This window comes from Labrus bergylta, chromosome 11 (assembly GCF_963930695.1).
Source record: "Labrus bergylta chromosome 11, fLabBer1.1, whole genome shotgun sequence".
NCBI classification, from domain to species: Eukaryota; Metazoa; Chordata; class Actinopteri; order Labriformes; family Labridae; genus Labrus; species Labrus bergylta.
Window position 1 is genome coordinate 16621492 of NC_089205.1, and position 22781 is coordinate 16644272.

General features: G+C 41.9%; 1 protein-coding gene across 1 annotated transcript in view; it reads right to left on the bottom strand.

The window, feature by feature from the left end:
* Positions 1 to 22781, bottom strand: part of dscaml1 (Down syndrome cell adhesion molecule like 1) — a 100269-nt gene that overhangs the window by 5458 nt on the left and 72030 nt on the right. The window contains exons 10-34 of the mRNA XM_065960106.1: positions 22298 to 22576; positions 21616 to 21744; positions 21307 to 21486; positions 19738 to 19943; positions 18244 to 18340; positions 17969 to 18097; positions 17640 to 17807; positions 17328 to 17398; positions 16882 to 17122; positions 13530 to 13676; positions 13283 to 13438; positions 10725 to 10864; positions 7969 to 8122; positions 5936 to 6053; positions 5116 to 5279; positions 4866 to 4964; positions 3096 to 3284; positions 2342 to 2470; positions 1984 to 2142; positions 1708 to 1863; positions 1536 to 1566; positions 1309 to 1427; positions 1063 to 1215; positions 622 to 816; positions 149 to 457 (exon numbers count right to left, since the gene is read on the bottom strand). Of these exons, the coding sequence (XP_065816178.1) occupies positions 149 to 457; positions 622 to 816; positions 1063 to 1215; positions 1309 to 1427; positions 1536 to 1566; positions 1708 to 1863; positions 1984 to 2142; positions 2342 to 2470; positions 3096 to 3284; positions 4866 to 4964; positions 5116 to 5279; positions 5936 to 6053; positions 7969 to 8122; positions 10725 to 10864; positions 13283 to 13438; positions 13530 to 13676; positions 16882 to 17122; positions 17328 to 17398; positions 17640 to 17807; positions 17969 to 18097; positions 18244 to 18340; positions 19738 to 19943; positions 21307 to 21486; positions 21616 to 21744; positions 22298 to 22576 (3918 nt within the window). The remainder of the gene's footprint in view (positions 1 to 148; positions 458 to 621; positions 817 to 1062; positions 1216 to 1308; positions 1428 to 1535; positions 1567 to 1707; positions 1864 to 1983; positions 2143 to 2341; positions 2471 to 3095; positions 3285 to 4865; positions 4965 to 5115; positions 5280 to 5935; positions 6054 to 7968; positions 8123 to 10724; positions 10865 to 13282; positions 13439 to 13529; positions 13677 to 16881; positions 17123 to 17327; positions 17399 to 17639; positions 17808 to 17968; positions 18098 to 18243; positions 18341 to 19737; positions 19944 to 21306; positions 21487 to 21615; positions 21745 to 22297; positions 22577 to 22781) is intronic.

Below are 22781 nucleotides of genomic sequence, written 5' to 3' on the forward strand. Positions count from 1 at the left end.
CATTAGTGGTATCTCCCAATTCTGATTGTTATACTAAAACATTTATAATGCAGTTTGACTTTTTGACCTTACTGGGTTTGTATTTAGAGCAATTCTTTTAAAGTGACAGTATCCTGGAATACTTTTATTCTTGGTAGAAACCACTCACTCTTGGCGCGGTGTGGTATGGGCACAGCTACATTCTTGCCACGGTCGTAGTCCTGGGGTTTCGGCGGCGAGGCAGTGAATCGGCAGATACCGGGCTCTGAGGGTGTGCTCATGGATGTCATGCTGTCTGCGTTGTCATTGGTACCTGTGGTCATCTGGTCAGATGAGCTGTCAGAGATAAAGCACTCAGTGATCTCAAATTTGGCGTGCTGCAGGTGCTCCTCCAGCTTTGCATGCTCGTAAGCTCTTGCCAACTCCTCGTAGGTGGAGGAGGCACTCTCAGTCGACACCATGCTGTTACGACCCTTATCTGTGGAAGAAAAGGAGAGAACATTAAAGTAGGCACATTTTGTACAGTTTTATAAATACTTGTTAAAGTGTAGCTCACTGCAAAAACACATCCTCCCCCACGTTTTGAAAAATAGCCTTTCTTCCATGTGCATGTTAGTGGCTGTAAGTGTCATTTCACCCAACCTGTGTCCTGTGAGAGGCTGGCACTGTAGCTGTCACTCTCAGTGACAGTGATGCCATGCTGGGAGCCAACTGTGCGCCAGTCTGAGGTGAGAGTGCGGGCTGGCGTGGAGGCCTGGCACTTGGTCAGGGTCCACTGACTAGAGTAGCGGTTCCTGATGCTATGGGCTGACTTTACACTTTTCCTAGACACAGGGTCTAGTGGGAAAGGGGCAAAGAAACAAGAAAGATGTCCAATCAAAATAAAGCATTAAAATGGAGCAAACTAACATGCATTTACAAAGTACAAGGCCCATCTTGACATTCTAGTCCAGAGATTTTAGCAGATCAAGATGAAAGTATGAAGATCCTGACAACCATATTAGGAAAAAGATATGACATTTTTTTCCCACTATTCCGTGCATTTGGTTGCTGATAAAAATGGACAGTTAAGAAAGCTCTTACTGGTTCCTGGTCTGATGTCTGACATGTCAATCAAAGGACCAGTGTTCTGGATGAGGGCAGGGTGATGGACAGACACGCCTGTGCAGAAGCTCTGAGGGTTCCCAGTTTGGTTGAACTCGGTGTCTGTCACAGGGATAGTAGCTTTGTCCTCACCTACAAGAGCCATAATGCATTTCTTATTTTGGTATTTGTCTTAAACTCATGCAGAGACATGCAGACATCTGTCCGTCTCTCTATTCCTCTCACCGATTTGCTTGATGCCTTCTTTGTCTTCAATTAGCAGCTGCACTCGGGGGATGTCGATGTGTAACCGAGGGCCCTGAGGAGGTCCTTTCACCGGGGTGTCAAAGCTGCGGTTGTTTTTACTAACCCAGCAGTAAGGTTTGGTAAGAAAAAAAAGGAAAATGAGGATCTGTGATATTATCTCTGACTTGCAATTAATTATATTTCAGACTATGTAACAGCAGTCTTACCTGATCAGCATCTCTGCAAGGCTTTTGGCATCTAGAGAGAGCAAACACAAGTTATATTCTATACTAAACACAATTCTACACCTGATTAAAGATTCACTCAGAGGTCTGCTTCTACTTCACAAATCTCTCTGAGGATGGCTTTGTTGGTCTTGCAAATGTATTCCTCTCCTACCTCTCAGTCTCTTTAACCTCTTCTCTTTGCGCTTCTTGCGGATGATGAAGAGAAGTGCAACACCCAGAGTCACCAAGATCACAGGACAGCCAATAGAAAACAGTTTCTTAACATCATCGTTCTTCTCCAGGGGGGATTTGATTGGTGGAATAGTGCCTGCACACAACCAGGAAGAGCGGTGATTTCACAGTCCTTATGCACTAATAGTTACTGCGATGGATTTTATTATCAAAGTAGCAGACAAAATCATTTAAACAAAGGCAGTCTTTTACTCACTGCCATCATAGTCCAGTGTTGCAAATTGGGAGCTCTGGTTGCCACAGCCAGCACTGTTACAGGCTTTCATTTTCAGCTCATACCAGGTAGCCTCTCGCAGCTCAGCCAGGAACACATCACTTGTGGCATTGGTGCGTACATTCTGCCAAGCCCATGTACCTGCAACATGTAAACAAACTACTAGTCTAAACTTGTTTCTTTCCTTTCCTGGTTTCTGTTAAAGATGGAAAGTTACCTGGAAGATAACAGGACACTACTTTCTCTCATAATGCTTGATTTAACTAATGGTCCTATTTGATTTGTCGTGTGACCTCTCAGAAGATGACCAACTATTTCAAATTAAAAAGCAGCGACTCACCCTTTGGTCTAAACTCCAAGGTGACAGCACTGATTGGACAGCCGCCACTGGCCCAACCCTGCAGGTTGAGCCGTGCGTGGCTGGAGTTGATGTGCGTGAAGACAGGCTGATCCTTATTGAACTGGGGCTCTGTAAAAGAATACAAATCCTCATCATGCAATTTTACAGTTGGTGAGCCATCAAACAAGCAACTGGTTAACTAAAGACAACAGAAGCAGGTCTACAGAATGTGATTCAGCAGGTGTAATCATTTGATTGGTTAATAAACGCTGCGCTTATGTAGAACATGAATATATTAAATACAATTCAACTTTACCAATAATGTGGGACTCAAGTACATCCGTGAAACAGGATTAATACGATATACTAATATGGGGCAAAGCAAGATGTTTTTATTATTAGATTTTGTCACTTAAATTTGAGATTTGAGAATATATAGGATGTTAATGTGTTAAACAATATGTGACTGCATTTTTAAGTCATTTCAAAATGAAGCATATAGAAAGTGACAGAGTAATGAACTGACTGTTCAAAAGATATGGGTATTTTATGTGTAGCCTACAAAGATAAAGATATAGGAACTGTAGCGTATCTACACTTTCCACATCATTTTTTGGGACACATTTTGGGTTTACACATTTACCAATCAGGCTGTGAACTTTTGCTCAACACATATCCTTCATACAAAGGGGGTGTCTGCTTCCTCCTTGTGAGAACTCTGATTTTCCTTCACCCTGTACCACAGGCTGCTCACCTCGCCCGTGGGTCTTTGCCTCTATGATCTCACTGATACGTCCCGCTCCAACACTGTTCTTTGCAGCCAGTTTGACTTTGTACCACGTGCCACAGCGAAGGTTTTCCAATTTGAAAGAGCGCTCGGTAGAACTAATAAAAACATCTTTCCATTCCTCTGTGTTGTCAACAGAGTACTGCAGCACAAACCCTGCATAAACACAAACAAGGACATCATTATAATAATATGTCAAACTCTTCTTTTAAACCCACTAAGATAAAAAAAAAATCAATTTGCTTTAACATTTCTTTTGTCACGTCTACCTCTACTATCCACTAGATGGCAGAGTCAGACTGTATTTCCCCGACACAGAGAGACTCCTGATTGGTCTAGCTGTTCTTGATGTAAGCTGCCATTAGTTACCTACAAACCCCAAGACTGGGATGGCGCTGACTAAGCATCTATGCAAATGAGGATATGCAATGTGGTGACTGTTTTTATAATCAGCTGCCTTTTGGAGCCACCTCTCTCCTTCTCTGAGACGCTCTGAATCGAATCCTCCGTCTCTGTCTCTGTCTTTCCTTCTGTCTCTTCATCAATACAACATTATGTAAATATGAACGTTCCTCCTCTGTGTCTTTCTTTGTACTCTTTGTACCATCTCTCTGTCCTCTCTCTAACAGATGGCACAACAGAGTCCAACACATCAGACAGGTTTACATGTGTAGATCCTCTTTTTCACTCTAAAAAACTTTCATAGTCACTCTCAGTCTGTCAAAGGAAAGAAGGAAAACATAAAAACAAGATTGTGAAGAGAACAGCACAATAACAAGATTTAGAACATAACATCAATTCTCACTGTAGGATTACCAGATTACAGGATTTTTTTCACTTTATCTATTTTTTTATTTTTTTATTTCATTTCATACAACCAGCTGTGCCTTTTTTTATAAAACACCCTAATGTATTTTTTTTTCCTTTTGGGAAGGAATAGTGTGCGGATGCTGCTGCAGCAGTGATAACTAAACAAACTTGAGCACAGCTGACTGTGACACTGAGCAGACAGACACACATTCTGCTTTAAGATATGAAATAGGCTTCATGAATGTATGAGGCCCAATCTACTGATGGTCAATTTTTACTTTAACACAAACCTGCTAACTCCTGATACACAAGTTTTATATCTCATCATGTCTCACTTAATCTTCCTTCCATCAGAACCACATTGAAACACAAAACAGAACATTGTTCAACACAATTCACTTAGAGTAGAGTGAGAGTTGTTTTGTTAAGAAATCTCATGTGATTTTTTTTTGTGTGTTTGAGTATTTACTTTATTAATTAATTATGTAATACACAAAGTCCTTATCGGTTATTTTTAAGCCACTCAAGCGAAACCGTCACATGTTTGGTTCTTGAAAGTCTCATATACAAATGAAGAGCAACAAGAAGATAACCCTGCCACACTCTCAAACTGACAAACAGCCCCAACAAAGAAAAGGGAATGAACCACGTTTGCATGAATGCACTTTCAGGCAAGAAAGCAATAGACAACTTCAAACAGAAATCACCAGCAAAACCGATAATCAAACAGACACAGAGTTAACAAGGGAACATAAAAGCAGAAGTTCGATGAACTGATAAATAATAGATCAATATTCACATAACAATGTGTCAGGTAAAGGAGAGAGAGACAGACAGACAGATTGCAAACTAAGCTCAGAAGTTAAAATCATTTTTTTGTATTCACATTTTTCAAAATTCTGTCAAGTGTTTTGTTGTGCATCATACCTCTGATGGAGCTGCCTCCATTGTCTCCTGGTATCCAGGCCAGAGTGATGGAGGAGGTGGAGGTGGTGGAGACAGTTAGACGAGGCTGATCAGGAGGGACTGAGGAAGAGACACAGAGTTAAACATAATAAATATCGGCACTAAAATATTATTGTTGCTTTCTATCAAAGTAAAAAATAAACTGCTGTTGGTTATATGAAAACTATACTGCCTTTCATTGAGGTATAGTAACTCTGCTGCTGTTGACTACCTTGCACCAAAAGGTTGACTATGATGGTGTCAAAGCCCAGCGTGTTGGTGGCTGTGCAGGTGTAGTAACCGGAATCTTCTGCTTTGACGGAGCGCAGCACAAGCGTGCCATTGGCCAGAATGAGACGCTGTCCATCTAGAGACACTGGGATGGCTGTGTCCTCACTGAAAGAGAGCAGAGGAGACAATCATGGAAAACATTGTATTAGTTACAAAAAAAAAGTTGAGGAGAGCCCAGGTGATGTGGGATTTTTAAAACAGATACTGATACAGATTTTGGAGGTGGAAAAAATAATCACTTTTTGTTGATGGCCGATTTACTGAATTTCGGAGAAGGAATGAAAATTTAGTTTTTGCAGCATTTCTTTACCAATATGACTCTGCTAAGACTAATTCTTCCTTTAACAGTAACTTTATCAAAGATAATTTAAAATGAGAATACAACGTCAAACATGCGGGGAACATACCCAGATGCTGATACCTGTGATGTGCTCATGAAGTGTCAATAATATCCACCAACAGATATGGAGTGTAATAACACTGGAGTGTTATTAGCAGGAGGCGCAGATGCAAGAGGTCACCTTTAATTGTGAACTTTCTTATCAAGTCAGGATACAGGTTTGTATGGAAGAACCCCATTTTGTGAAAAAATGATATGCTAACATAGCATTTTTCAATTTGACATCAAAAGAACCTTCTTTAGCTGCAAACAAGGATTGACCTTCTCTTGATCCAAAATTGAATATTTAATCACCTTTAGAGGAATCACAGGGACAATACACTGCCCAACTTATGTATAACATCTCTGGGAGGATTCTCACCTGTCTTTGGTCCATTTTATCGTAGGTGTAGGTTCTCCTACAGAGCCGCAGGGCAGTCGCACCTCCTTCATCCAAGGAGTAGTCACCGTACCCCCGAATGACAGGATCTTAGCTGGCGCTGGTGGAGGATGAAGAGTAAAATGAAAGATTAGAGAGAGAGAGACAGAATACACATGAAATACAATAGCCTTATTAATATCTAACAATGGCTTTATCTTGCTGTTGTCAAATAAACAATTTCCAAACCCAATAACAAAGCACTGTAGAGGCTTGAGAACGTGTTTAATCGATACAGAAATGTGATGCCTGATACGCAATGTATGAATTGATTTGTTTTCCATTCAGGAGTCTTTCAATAAACACAATTCACTCGAAGAGAGCATGCAATGCATTTCCTGATTCACACTATAAGTAAGAAAAAACTGTGTTAAACGTGACATTGTCCAGAAAAGAAAAGCATTTGAATATATTCTTCGTCACTCCCTCATCCGCTCTCCCTCTCTTTCTCTATCTGTTTCTTTCTCTCAGGCTTAATGGCACTGCTCGAGTGCACTTATGTTAAGGTTGAATGAAGTATTGAGTGGGCAAGCCTGGAGGACACTGCCTTTTACAGCTGCCGATCAGCTGACGCACCCACCCATACGAGCACGCACACACCCGCGTGCACGCGCACACACGCACACACACACACACACACACACACACACACACACACACACACACACACACAGAACCTTTGGACCCAGCAGTCAAAGGAACGGATGGATAAAGAAAAGGATAACATGATGGAAAGTGCACTCCATTCATCCTCTCTTCCCGTCTTTTAATCCAAAGCGTATTGATTTAACTGCCCTCTTCATTTTCTTAAACACACCGCCTGCCCCTCTATTGTCTTGTGTATTAGTTAACTCTGCTCCTGTCGTGTCATTATCTTTCCTTTTTTTCCCCCTCCACCTGCTGCCCTCCCTGTTTTCCTCCCACTCTTCATTTCACTGATTCAGGCCAGTTCATCTAGCGCCCTCTGAACTCTGAAATCAATAGCCCACACCATTAGTTACACATTAAAAAAAGCAGAGGTTGAAAAATGTGCAGAGTGGAGTTGTATAGAGCAAGTGACGAAACAGAGGCAGATTATTCACATGCTCCACAGAGTCATAAAGCATGTTGATTCAAAAAAATGGTTTCAATAAGAGTTGTGTCGTTACGCTCCCTATGAGAGGGAGAAAAAGTAGAGTATAATCAAACCTATGCTTTCAACTGTCTCAGAAGGTCGGGGTTCGATCCCCAGCTCCTGCAGCTACATTTCCAATGTGTCCAAGACACTCACCCCCAAGTCGCTCCCACTGCCTTGTCGGAGGCGTATAAATGTGTAGGAAAGGGATTAGTTACTTCTGATGGTCACTTTACATAGCAACCTCTGCCATCAGTGTGTTAATGTGTAGGCATGTGTGACATGCGGCGTAAAAGCACTTTAAATAGTCAGAAGACTAGAAAGCACGAAACAAGCTCAAGTCCATTTACCATTTCCTTCAACTGAAATGCAACGAGAAAAAGCCCCTAGATCCTTGCGAAAAATTACTTAGTTGGAAACAAAGATGTTATCTCTATGTGAAGAAGTGAGCATTATTTAAAAAAAAAGAAGTAAACTCACGATGGACAAAAACATCTAAGTTGTTGCAAAAAGCAAAAACAAGGGATATTATCTTTTAGATTTAACATAGTTCTCCTCATTGTCAAACCATGGCACCGTAATTTCCCTCAATGCAGTTCATGAGCCCACAGCTTGCCCAAATATTCAATATGACATGCTAGTAGCTGCAAATCTAGCCTGGAGCTTCAAGTCTGACACAAAGATGTGGAACAGCAACACAGGCGCTCTACTTGACTCCAACAGCTAATGTGTTGAATTGTCATTTTTCCCTTTAAATGCAGTTACAACAATGTAACTAATTAAACCCAGGCACCTTAAGGACATTCATTATTTCAAAAAGTTTGACGAGTCCATTCTTTCTACTGTATTATTGGGGACTCACCCTTGGCTGCTGGCTCCACAGTGACCTTGTCGCTGAAGTTTCCCCGGCCTGCGGTGGTGACAGCTGCAGCCCAGATCAGGTACTGCTGTCTGTGGTTCAGGTGAGTGATTCTGTAGAACAGCAGCTCAGGATTGGCTTCATACTCACTGGGCATCTATGAGGTGCAGAGAGATCAAAGAAAGATTTAAAGTGTGTGACTTCAGCGCTCAATGCAGCTTCAAATCATCACATGAAATATCACATAAAGCCTCAAATATTACAGTACAATGTGTCGCTGTTTCCCTGCAGAAGAAGCAGATGCATCAGGTAGATAAGCATTCAACTGAAACAAACCGATTCATCATGGAAACAGGTACAATATTGTAACATGTTGAGGAGCAGAAACCAGAATCACAGGAATGTTATAGACATGATTGTTTTGTCACTTTACTGGGGAGGCAGAAGTAATATGAAGGACTGAGTGAACATCATTCTAATGTGAACACATTCCTCCTCCAGTCAGTGCTACAGGAAAAGAGAGGAAGATGGGCAAGGAAGGAACGAGGTTCTAGGGCATTTAATTTTACGAAATGCCAAAAAAAAGCTGTGAGGAAAGATGGACTTAAAGGGAGGGGGGTGGTGGAGTGGTGGAGAGAGACAGACAGACATGAGGGTTGGATGGGAAGAGAAAAGCCCACCCTCCTGTTCCTCCGTTCTCCTGGGGGAGGGCAAACAGAGATATGAGATAGAGGAAGACAATGGGGGACATATAAATGAGTCAGTGAGAGATAGCATGAACAGTCATACACTAATGAGGCCTATCTACTGCAGGCATCAGCAATGACAGGAGAGGAGAGGAAAGGAGAGGAGAGGAGAGGAGAGGAGAGGAGAGGAGAGGAGAGGAGAGGAGAGGAGAGGAGAGAAGAGGAGAGGAGAGTCAGATAAGCCAGCACAAATACATAAACAAACTGACACACACATCCAGTGGCGTACATGACCTGGAGGTGGATGTGTAATTGAAGTGTGTTTAACCCAGCCATGTGTCCGCTGTCTAGGCGTATATGCATCACTGTCCCTGTAACACACACACACACACACACACACACACACACACACACAGCCACACGCAGCACTTTTTTTTTTACTGACTGCCAGTCACTATTCACCTACCCACCAATTATACCCTTATTCCCTTAACTCCAACTCTTCATCTGCTCCTCAGGTAACCGGGCTCTCTCTCTGTCTGTCTGTCTCTCTCTCTCTCACACACACACTCACACACTCACACACACACACACCCACACTTGAGCTCCGTACTCGCCCGCTGGGTTGTTGTCTGCAAAATACACTTTTTTTCCTGGGCAAAAAGACACCAGTATTCATGTTGTTTTTCACATTTATGAGCAGGCCGTCATGGAGGAATCCACTGGGCTTTTTATTACTTCCCTGTGTTCCCTGTACATCATCCATCCCTCTTGTCTGCATCCCTTCTGTATATTCCTCTCTGCCTATCCTTCAGCCCACTGTGCCATCCTTCCCTTCTGCCTCCTGCCATCACTCTTCATCGCTCTCTTCATTCCCCGTGTCTCTCTCCGCACTCGCCTGTCATCGGGGGCCTCGCTCTCCCTTCAATCTATCCAGCATTACCCCCCTCTGTTTTACATCCTCTCTGGATTTCTCCCTCTAACTCTTACGTAAATCAGCGTCTTCTTTTTCTCCTCTCTGACCATTTGTCTTTACTCCCCACTGCAGGCAGATGCACAGACGGATGGATGGATAGATGGATAGAAGAATGAATGGACGGATGAATGGGTGGGTGGTTAGATGTTGGGAGGAAGCAAGGGAGGAGTGACAGAGTGTGTGTTGCTGTAACGGATATTAAAATATTCCTCCGGCATGGAGATAGCAGTGATCCGGGGAACGATAGAGCGAGATAATGAAAAGAGGAACAAAAGTACTCCCCGCACAGTGTGTCCCTCCCCCCTATCCCTCCTTCCTTCTCTCCAGTCGCACTCATTTACATAGTAATCATCCTGAACTCTGCATGGGGGCTTCAGAGAGAGAGAGAGGGAGAGAGAACGAGATAGATAGATAGATGGATGGATGGATGGATAGATAGATAGATAGATAGATAGATAGATAGATAGATAGATAGATAGATAGATAGATAGATAGATAGATAGATAGATAGATAGATAGATAGATGGATAGATGTCTGTGACTGTGTGTATGTCTGTGTGTGTCTGTGTGTGTCTGTGCGTAAGTAAAAGTGTGTGTTTGCTGCCGGCTTGTTTTCTGCCCTCGTTGATGAACAGATGAGGTTGTCCTGGCAACGTGATGAGACGCAGATATGCAAATGAGGCTGGAGGGTGAGCTTGCATGCACACACACTGCGGTATGAGCAGAGCTCATTTCACACACACACACACACACACACACACACACACACACACACACACACACACGCACACACACACACACACACACACACACACACACACACACACACACACATCTTGCTGAGACTGCAGCACCAGACCACACACACACCCATACACAACACTGCATAAGACACGCAAATGCAGAGCAGTGTCACAATTTAATCAGTTTGCATTTATCTTAGCAGGATGTAAATTGTGTTAGAGGAGCTATATTCTAAAAAAGAAAGAGAACATGTCTTCTTTATCAGCAGCCATGTTGGGAGGACCTCTTCTTTCTTTTCCTCTATCATTCACTTCTCCACCCCTGAAACTCTGTGCACCCCTCTTCTGACTCACCGGTTGGCCTAATCCAGGGCTGGAGCAGTAGATGGTGTACTTGCGGATGATTCCATTTGGTTTGTGAGGTGGTAACCAGGACACCACAACACTGCTGGCGGAGGAGGGCACAGCTTTGATGCCAGCCGGGGGTCCGGGGTCTAAATAAAGGAGGGGAGAAAAAGGACAGAAATGGAGGGCATATTAAATGAAGAGGCTGCAGAAACCTTAATTGTGCTGTAAAATTATTGATTGGCAAATTGTTAGTAAAACCATTCTAGCTATGATGGCTGTGTAATAACCCAACACACCAAATCCTCCTCAGGCCCCAAATCAGTTTTTCAGACAAGTGATGAGTTTAACACACAAAAATCAATCTTTTCACCTGCAATATCTAATTCAAAATCACAGCTGATTGCCAGAAAATCTATCTTTTCTACATAACCTATTCATCTTTCTGAATATTTATGCAAAAATGCCGAACCTGTACATATTAGATATGACTTGTATGTTGGAAATTGTATTTTCAGTATGGAAAACCCATTACCTTTGGTTTAAGAACAAAGTACACTGTATAGGAAATGGATGTCGTTTCTCAGTGGCTTGAGAAAAGGTGTTTTGAAGCAAAGAATGGCAGTGACCATACTGAAAATGCTTTCTCCACCTAACTTTCAATCAATCGACAATCAGGGAAAGCGATGGAGTTGAGGGCGGCCCTAAGCCTCATGCTAAGCAGCTGCAATGCGCCCTCCTGTCAGCAAATTCAGCTACCCCACTAATTTTGCAAATGTATGCATCATTTTTAACCTAATTAAAAATTATAATTGAATGCATTTAAAAACATTATGCTTTGATAAAAATAACAATAATACATTTATTTCTAAAGCGCTTTAAATCAAAGTGCTGTATAAAGCACTACAGTTTAAAGAACATTTCAAAATCTTAAAATAAAACTGAATTAAAAGAGGGGGTTTGATAATGGGGACATAATGGGGAATCCTTGGCTTTTGCAGCCAGCCTCAAGTGGACACTTTAGGTACTGCACTTTGTTGCACTATGACATTGGTTTCATTTTTCAACAGAACAGGTAACTGCTTGGTTTAGAGCTGATAGCTTGACAAAACAAGCTGTACTTGACCTGTATCCTACTGTGGTTGGACACAGACTCTTTCAACCTTACCCTCCTATAAAGCATCTTAACACATGAAGGACTGAGTGATCATTCTTCTTTACTTGACTTTCACCTCCAGAAGAAAAGTGATGTTTTCAAAAACAGTTTGTATTCTTAAATGTTAGCATGACGTATTACAGCCTCATCAGGGTTCAAAAAAGTCTACTTCATATAGATCAACAAAACAGAGCAAACATGTTTTGTTTTCGTTTGAGTGGGGTGAAATTGATTCGTTTGAACACATACAAGGTAAGAATAGAGAGTTAGAGTTAGACATAATGCAGAAATTTAAAGTAAACATACTATAATAAACACTAAATCCATGAGTTAACATGCAGACAAAAAGTAAGCGTGCACAGAGCTTTTCAAAGGGACAAAATGCTGTGGCCCTCAGGGTTTTGGGAAGTGAAAAACTCATCTCTGTCTTCACTAATATGCTTACTGTCTACTGTCTTCAGTCTAAGTGTCTGAGGCAGAGAAAGGCAGGCGGAGAATTCTCTGTTTGCACAATCGCTGCAAACACTTTTCTATATGCTACAGACAGAACTGAGGGCAAAGGAAATGGGAAGACCGACAGAGACAGAGAACACTGAACGTATGAGAAGAGGTTGCCCCTGGACACAGTGTCAACCCGCATCAGGGAAAAGGAAACACTCAGCCTCCCCTACACACACAAACACACACAACTCAAAGACTAACACAATGTATATTTGAAGAGCTATTGCAGCAAGGCAGACTCATAAAATGGAGATACAGTTAGGAAGAGAGAATAAAGGCCCTTTATGAAATGACACTTCTTAGAATATCTGTCTCCCCCCCCCACCACCCCCTTCTCTCTCTCATGAGCTCCCTCTCTCACTCAGTTTCTCCATCTCCAGACGCCTGCCTCCTCCTCTGCCTGGCCCCAGGGAGGGAGAAGGGAGGCGGATACGGATGTAATCCACAGCCCGCCAGTGTAAGCACAAAATTAATTCTCTTTAAGCCACAAAGAATTAATCCCTCTCCTTGTGCTGGATGCAGAGCTAGACTCGCACACAAACAATAGCACATTTACATACACACACACACTCTAGCTTGTACATCATATACATGTACACAGGCAAATACACAACTAACCCCCGCTGACACTTCCGCATATTCACACGCACGGACCCACACCCTAAGGCTCCTTAACCACACACACACACTTTTTTGCTTCTTAATTCTCATTAGCACTGGTAATGGCACATCAGAGCACAAAGAGGTTTTAATCAGCATCCTCAGTCTTATAAAGACCCCCTCTACCCCCCTGGCTTTCTGCCTCCCACACTGCATCCAACCCTTACACTTTCCCCAAAGGTGTGGTCAAAAAAAATCTGATGTTTTTTGTGCTGTTCTTTGGTTCATTTGAGTGAAAATGTGGACTCACAGTCTTCCCGGGTTTGGATATACAGGACGTTGCTGCGGACACCGTCTCCGGCCTGAGTGTAGGCGAGCACCTGGATGCTGTAGTTGGTGAATTTCTCCAGGCCTCGGAGCTCCACCTGCTCCCTGGTGGTTGTGATGTTTTGCATTTCCCCCCATTCTGAGAAATAAAATGGACAGACATACGCTTAGGCTAAAGAGTGAGATGTTGTAGTGTCTGAGTAAAACGAGAGAAAAACTCAACAGCACACCTCCGTCAGGAAACACCGCCCAGAACACGACACGGTATCCTTTGAGGACGCCGTGTAGCGTCAGCCTTGGCGGTTCAGCCCATGTGATCACTGCCTCGTCGGAGGTTACAGAAATGGCTCGCACGTTCTGAGGAGGCTGGCTGGGTACTGAACACAAAAAGAGAGAGAGAGAGAGAGAGAGAGAGAGAGAGAGAAGGAGAAGGCAAGATAAACCAAGTGTATTTATGTATCAAATAAGTTTTAATTATATCTGTAAAATAAATTGTCTCTTCATTGAAAGATGAGAAAAGAGAACAATTATTTGATTGAGCTAGTTACAATGATACATTTGGGAATATCAATGAATTCTTCAAGTAGGTTCAAGGTATGATAAAATCAGATTTCACACTGGGATTAAGACATAAGACATTATTAAGACATAATATGTATTCCATGCAAGCCTTTTCCTGACCTCTATCAGAATTAAAATGTTGATTGAGAAAACTTTGAGAACCAGTTATTCTAGATTTATTGTGCATTTATTTATTACCCATTTCTTCAGGTTCATATTATTATCTTACATTTTAGGATTATTCCTCTGATGTGTCAGGGAGGTGGAGCACATTTTAATTTCTCTTTTAAGAAACTTTAGAGCTGTAAAAAAAAAATAACCCTTACTTTCTGGCTATCAAGCATCAGAGTCTGTCTTTCCCAACTCTCATAGAAGGTAATAATATTAAATCATTTAACCAAAGACATTGCACATCTATGTAATTTGAATCTTCTCATACACTACCAACATAAAGCATTTTATTTTGTTTCTATAAATAGTTTTGGTCTCTATTTCAATGTACAGTAAGAGTCTATAGGGCTGTGTTTTTTTTTTATAGATAAACAGAAGGAGAATGTAATGTAATGTTTATTGAGAGGTCGTGGGCTCATAATTGGGAAAAATATATGAACAAAGATGGCCATTTTCTCTTCAAAACAAGGACTCCGGCTGATAATAAATAAATGACCCGCTCTGAACCCTGTGAAATATTTCCATATCAAACCTTCATTTAGTAAAGAGCCAGTGATGGATATAAAGCTCATGACATGCGCCCAGCCTGATGTATAGGATCATCTCTACAACCACCATCTTTATTTCTCTGCACAAGACTCCTTCTGTCTTCGTGAGCCCAGGTGTCTCTTTTATTGGCCATCTCTGACTGTTAGTCTTTGAGGCTTTGAATCACACACACTGTGGACGAGGAACAGAAGTCAACTTGTGAGAGGAGGGAGAGGCAGGAAGAGAGGAAGAGAGCCAACTCAAAGACAGAAAGAGCAATGAAAGAGAGCGATAGGGCCAAGTCCACCAGATAGTGTCTCTGCAGCTGGTGAGGAGGAGGACGGAAGAAGAAGGGTTAGGAGACTGAAACAGTCATGAATAAACCTTTCGGTCCAAAATAATTAGAAGAAAACATATTCCAGTTTTCCTCATCACACCTTTGGAAAAAAAAACCCTGAAAAAAAGATGTCAACAAAAAGAAGGGCTGGTTTAGGTGTCTCCAAAATGTCAGCATAAGGGCCTAATGTGTGTTAAGAATGAAAAAAGCATTGGACATCAAAGTTATTGAGGTATAAAACACACTTTTATAAATGAATTTGGACTAGGAAAGATGTGGAATACAGGAGAAAGGCAGTTTTGGACTGGTTCTACAGGGAGGAGGAGACGGGATGAGGGGCAGAGGAAGAAGACAGTTAAAAGCAAAGGGAACAAGGGAAGGGCAGAAAAAACATGAAAGGAGGGAGCAAAGAGACAAAGCGCTCAGCTGTGGATAATTACAGCAGGAAGCTAGCAGAGAGAGAGAAAGAGAGAGAGAGACAAGCTAATTATTATTATTTTTAGTATGCTTGTTGTTATCACTATTATCATAATGGCCATCAATATCACTGTCGCCTTGGTGACAGCCACAGGGAAGAGCTGGAGGGCTTAGCCTGCTCTGGACCAATGGGGCCTGTCCAACTGTTTACAGGGAAGATAAGTATGTATGTTTGTGTGTGTGTGTGTGTGTGTGTGTGTGTGTGTGTGTGTGTGTGTGTGTGTGTGTTTATGCGTGAGTGTGTGTGTATGGGTGACTGAGTGTGAGTGTGTGTATGTGTATCTTTGTATACAGCAAATGTGTTTGTATGTGTATTTCAAAAACTCAAGGTTATGTTGGTGATGTATGAAAGAGACTGAAACATACTAAGATAAAGCAATCAGATCTACCATAAACTGCAGCTTAACATTTTTGGATCAAGAGTGGGAAAATGAGGAATCAGGGGGTAAATCATGACTTTTGAGAAACAAAAAAAAAGGGGGAAATAGAGACATTTTTGTATGTGTTTATTAGTTTTTTGTTACCATCCTTCATCTTGTTTTGGACTTTTTGTGCTCCTTTTAAAGTAAAAAGTCAATCACTGCATAACTCACTTATATTATTAAAAGAAATCAATAAAAATAAACGTTGTATTGTCTCCTTTAGTGTTTTAAGACCCCTTCCAAAAAAAAACTCAATTAAGGCCATCAGACCATTGCCCAACAGCATAACTGCTGCACACAAGCCCTTTGTCAAAGAGGACCATACTTCTCATTTTAAAAAAGATGTCCAAAAAATGTCTTTGCTGTGAGAAATAATGCTGATCAAGAAGTCTAATACTTTGATCATACTCACCAAAGAGTATGTATATCAATTTTCAGCTCATTTTTCTTTCTTTATGCTTTCTTTTTTTTTTTAGCAACATTTCTCAAAAGTTGGTTAAAAACTTGAATCGTATTTGGTAGAAGGTGTGGACAAGAGGAACACGAGTTCACACAAGAAAGGAAACTGTTGATTTTTAGTTTTTTGCTTCAACATGCACCCTTCTCTCACAGCCAGATGCAGTTTTTTTGTTTGTTGTTGATTTGTTAATTCATTCAGTCATTGACTCACTAAATATCCATCAACCCTTCAGGATTTCTTTGCATGTCTGACTGTGGAGGAATAACTCAATCCATTAGCAAAGCTCCTTTGTGAGCTGGGTTTGTGAGACTATGTGTGTCCTCTGTGTTTGTAAAAAGCTTTGCATTCCTGCTGCAAACTGTATTTCAAAATATAAAGAATAGCTAAAATCAGAACAGAGAGAATGCAGTAATTTTAGCTAAGAAAGCATGGCGTGATTTGACAGATCAGACGGAGAAAACGCAACTAAGAATCAAAGTCACAACAGACAGAAGATATTTACACAGAATATCTGACAGTTTACGATTTACTGTGGTTTTTAATATATCGTGCTGTTAAACATACTTCCCTCATTGATGTTTGTCACTGAAATATGCTGTGTGTGTTTTATTCCCCCTGATCCTTACCATCCTCCAGTGTAGTAGCATTGATCTCTGAGCTGGAGGGCCCTGTGCCGGCTCTGTTAAAGGCCTGGACAACCACACCATACTGAGCAAACTTCTTCAGGTTGTCCAGGGTGTAGACCTCGCTGTCTCCCGTGGCCTTCATCTCCACAATGCTGTACTGGCCGTTACTGCCTGGGCCGTTCTCTCTGTAACCGATCTGGTAACCTCGGATCACCCCGTTCTGCAGCTCCTTCCTGGGAGCCTGGAGGATGAAATACAGAATCATCTTACCCTATTCAAAAATTGCATGATCATTGAGCCACCTCAATTAAATAGATGTGCTAAAAAGGAGTCAGGATAGAAAATGCATATATGGTTACTGAGCAGGCAAGAAAACATAAAGAAGTAGAAACACAATGTTACCCTTACAATGAAGCTGAAAAGGAATACAGATTTGAATGAGTTACCTTCCAGGTGACCCTGATGCTCTGAGAGGTCACTGGCTGCAGGATCACTTCCATAGGAGGGCCATCAGGCTCTGCAGGGCAAAAGAAACACAGACCAACTTGTGTAGAGGCAATTTTTTACAACTATTGAACAATGTAGCTTCTAGATACATATTCCGTTGAACAGCTTGAATAGATGTTTTTCTCACTTTCATTGAGATACACCTTCAATACAAAATGCTTCTTCAAGGACAGATTTCAGTGTCAGCACAGAGCTTCTACAACAAGCAAAGGTAAAATAAAAAATAAAAGCAGAGCTGTGAGCATACTTACGTGCTTCCTCTGTGCTGATGGTGAGTTCTTTACTCGCCTCGCTCTTGCCTATAGAATTGTAGGAATACATGCGGATGCTGTATACAGAAGCAGGGTGCAGGTCAACTATGTTGGCCTGATTGTTGGTGGGGGAGATGTTGCGAGTTGCATGCTTCAGCTCCCAGGAATCTGACAAAAGAAGAAGAGAATAAAAGTAGTTGGTTTGGGTTATTCAGCTTGTTTTGTAGCGTAGAGAAAAGAAGAACCGACAGTTTGGCATTGTTTTTCTACTTTTAGACTGACTTTTCTTTCTTAATTGTCATTCAAATTAATGAAGTATTTTAACTCACCTGTCTTGTTCTTATACTCAATGTCATAGGAGGTAATGACACTGTTCCCATCAAATCTCTGGGTCCACCTGAGGTTCATGCTGCGATCTTTAACTTCTCGTACCTCCAACTCCGGAGGGTCAGGAGGCTCTGAGGATATAAAAGAGTGGGAGTGAACAAAAGCCAGGAGGATGAGGAAAGTAGCGCCAAAACAGAGAACATTCTGGATTGAAGGAGGGAAGATTTGTGAGGCTTTCATTTATACCAAGCGCACAAATTTATACAGTTATGGTTACCTTGCACAGTGAGCTGGATAAGGCCTCGTCCTTCTCCGTAAGAGTTGATGGCGTGACAGGAGAAGAAAACTGAATCTTCACGCTCTGCTGGCTTTAGCTGTTGGAGAAAAGGTGGAGAACAATATGAGAGAAAATAACAAATCTATCTCTGTGCGGGCACATTGTGTAAAACAAAGCATTGTGATGGGGAAGTTTCCCAGTGAGAGTTTTTCCATCTACCAAGCCTGCTTTAGGTGACTCACCATGCACAGCAGGTGAGTCACCTAAATATGGAAGGAGAGGTGAAGTTAGGGAATTGTCACCAATCCAGAGGTGGCCTCCTGATATCAAGATTAATTTTTGCACCATTTAAAACCGTCAACAAGGGTAACTAAACCTGAAACTCCCTCAGTGTTTTTTCTGTCACTTAAACAAGTGAAACCTCATTCAAGCTTGTTTAGATTGTTCTTTGAATATATTCATTATATAACCAATGGATACATCGTAAATTTCCAAATGTTGCCATTATATTCCCTACATCTCGCATGAATACAAGTCATCGATATTTATGTTTGAGTCATTGTCATTTGCCTTCATTTTCAGAGAATTCACTTCTTATACATAATCCTCGTGACCATATAATCCCCCAGGACACACTGCTGCTTTGCTAAAGAATGATACACACCCATGTACAGGATCAGAAAAGTGGCAGACAAAATAAACATTCTTAACAGCTGTTTTGAGTTCAGCATATTGTCAAACCTTACTCATGGAGGCCAAATGAACTGAAGATACCTGCAGTACATTTGTGCACAATATGCACAAAGGCTTACGTACACATCAAACCAGTTTGTTAGCAGTGAGATGAGATATCGCTGGTAAAACACTTGATTCATCTGCTCCTTTTATCACCGAGCTTATCATCCAAAAACATTGTACTGCATCTCTATGCTGGAAAAGCTACGTGAGTTATCTCCAAATTTGCTACAACTCAGGAAAATGTATGAACTGAAGTATCTTACTTTAAAATGAAGGAAAGGTCAAACTGTGGATGCCATGAGCAACTCTTTGTGGGTAGAACTTTAATATTTACAGTCTATGGGTAGAACAGAATCATGACATTGTGTCTTCTAGATTTTTTTTTTTTTACTTTTTAAAAGAGAAAGTCCCTTTTTTTTGGCACTGTATTTGAGGCTGCTGTTTGTGAACAAAACACTATGAAAATCAGTTTCAAATAGGAGATTCTGGCCTGGACTTGATACCAAACTGAAGCTGATTTTGTCTGGAGGAGAGTGCAGATGTTACACAATTAGAAAATAACACAATTTGAAGGACTCTGCTTAATCTCACCATTACTCTCCACAACTCACCCAACAAAATCATTGAACAGAAAGAATAGAAAGGTGAAAAAGAGACCATTGAAAACTAGCAATTTGTCAGCTGAGAGAGAGTCATGAAGACATTGCTGTCTGACTCTATCGATTGGATGTGCCATCATATATAAGTGTTTCTTACCTTGAGCGTAGACAACACCTCGTCCGTCTTCTCATTGGGACTGGTGGTAATGGAGTAGCGGGGGTTGCGGTCAGGGTCGATGACCGTGTCACCTCTCTCCCAGCGGATGATGATGGGCCATTCACCCCTTGCTGTGCAGTTAAGCTCCTTTACGTGACCCTTCTTCGCCATGGTGGTGTTGGGGTGACTGGTGATCATCGCTGGGACTGGAGGGAGAAGGCAAATGAAGTGTGAGATGAAGAGAAGGTACAGGGAAATGTGGGAGGAGGGAAGACATAGTGACAGTAAACAGGTTGATAAGAAAGATGTTGGATAGAAGAGGCAGAAGGAAAGGAAGGAAAAGAAAGAGTAAGTGGATAATAAGCAAGTTAAAAGGGAGAAGGAAGGGAAAGACCGAAGAGTAGGGCATTGAAGCTGGAAAAAAAAAAAAGGTGGAGTTCAGAGTCGCCAAGTTCCACTGCAGCAGAGTAATGAAGAGCTATGGTCAATGAGGTAAAGTCAATAAACCTTCTCTCTCATTCTCCAATAGTTAACATTAGGGCCCGGGTGAAACAGAAATGATACACTCTACCTTTGGTGTGCACAAAAAAATACACTCGATCTTCTTTGGCCAACACAGGCAGTCAGACACACACACGCACACACACGCTTATACACACACACACACACAATACCGATCTGAGGAGGGCTCTGCTGTTTTGTTTTCATCACTTATTCATCCCACCCTCCCTCTTTTCCTCTTTTCCTCAGACTCCGCTGAGCGAAACAGACAGAATTGAGGGAGGCAGAGGAGAGGAACGGTTCAATCAATAACACTAACACCGGCAGAAGAGAGCGAGAGAGAGAGAGAGAGAGAGACAGAAGGGTAATCCTGTGATAGCAGAAACATGTAGTTGTATTTGTTGTGCACCTGGTTACATGTGTTTGTGTGCGTGGTGGAAACAAAACATATTTTTCTGCAGGTGGAGTTGCTGTGTAAGGTCATGGAGCTTCATGCTGCAAAGGCCATTGCCCTCAAATAACGCCCAGCTTGATTTTGACATTCTGGTTTGCGCGTGTGTGTGTGTGTTTCCCTATGCATTTTCACATTGCATTACAGAGAGTGTTACTGACAGTGAGGGCAGATTGAGGAGATTGATAGCAGATAATGATTAAGCTCAAATTGTTTTTGATTGTCTGTAGACGGATCCCAAGAGTCAAGAGATCAATCGCTGAGTAGCTTGCTTTCTCATTGCCTTTCACAGAGGCGCACACACACACACACACACACACACACACACACACACACACACCCGTCTCACTCTCACTGCTTTTTATTGTCTTGCTCTTATGCCCATGGTCACCTTTGCTCCACTAATCCATCTCTGTGCACATGTCTGTGTGTCTGCGTGTGAGTGTAGGGAGAGGAGTGTGAGCTGGCTCATTGGTTTGACACACTTAGTGAGTGTGTGTGCATTAAAACTGATAAAGCAGGAGCACTAGAGCATCCCTGATGGCCTTCCTGCAGTCATCTCTGCCATGAAGAAGTCATACTCTGCTATATTAGCCTGTGAGAGTCTGTATACTCACTCTTCACGGTGAGGACCATGCTCTTGCTGATGTCAGAGCCCACGCCATTGGAGGCCTGACAGAGGTAGAAGCCCCGGTCCTCCTCCAGGACATGTCTGATGAGTAGAGAGCCGTTTATCATGATCTGGATACGACCCGTCAGAGGCACAGGGTGGTACTGCTGTGGATTTCCAATACCCGCTGGACACAAGTAGAAACAGGAGATAAAAATACTGTATTGGCAAATAACATAATTTAAATCACATTTTCTTAGAAGAGTGTAGAGAGTATCTCAGTACATTTATGAAAAATAAAGGATGGGTCGTGTACCTAGTGCGCCTTTGGCATGCTTCCACATGACCTTGGGAGGAGGGTATCCATCAACAGAACAGTTAAGGATACCTGCTTTCCCATAGATCCCATCCTGGTTGTTGGGCTGCACCACCCAACGAGGAGGCACTGGAGGTAGAGGGAGAGACAAGTGATTAACAAGAAACCTAAATCTTTCAAATCTATATTCAATGGTTTCTGCCAGGAAACAATCATTTGGTCAAACATCACCAACAATAGTGCCAGGTACAACAACATAATTATTCAGATTTGTTTCTATAGAGAAAGTACCATGCCAGTGATACGAAAAAGAAAGGTCAAAGATTTTGAATTCCTCTTAAGTAAAAAATGCACTTTTCCGGAAAATGCTGATCCAATCTTTTTTTAAGTAAAAAGCCAAATGGGTGGGTTTTATTTTTCCAGGACAGTCGAGTGAAAGATGCTATTAAGTTGCATCATGGGAAATGAAAGATCCAGTTTTTCTGAAGTTGCCATAACAAGGACGTAAAGTGAAAGACATAGCAGCCTCTGCTTCAACAATTCAGACAGCACTTTGTTTATATTTCTCAACCTTAAACAACCTTAATTAAAAACAATTCTGGACTACCAAAATGTTATTTGAAAAACCAAAACCCAGACTTTCCCCTTCAGTTTTGTCTCCTCCCACTCTCTCCTGACCTACCTGTAACTGTGAGCTGTCTCTCTGTGCTGACAGTGGCAGCATCGTTGCTGGCTATGCATGTGTAGTTGCCATTGTGTTTGAGCGACACCTTGGAGATCTGCAGGGAGCTCATGAACTCCTTAGTGTCGATGGTGATGCCCGAGGAGGCCACGATCTCCTGCCCGTCTTTGCGCCACGTGATGCGTATAGGCATGTCTCCAGATGACACCACGCAGGCGATATACATCAATTTCCCGATGGAAGTTGGAGGAAAGTCAAATGGCTGGATCAGTGGGGGAACTGAGAGAGGAAGAGAAAAGGAGGATGACAGACGGAGGTGAAGTAAGCAATTTGCAGTGTAAAATGTGAAGAAAGGAAGAGAGAGTAAATATAAATGCAGTAGACACAAGGAGGGGAAATCATTGAAATGAGATAAAAGAAGATGAGTAAAGAGATAGAAGAGGCAGATCAAGTGGATGAAATAAATGATGAAAAGCAGAGTGAG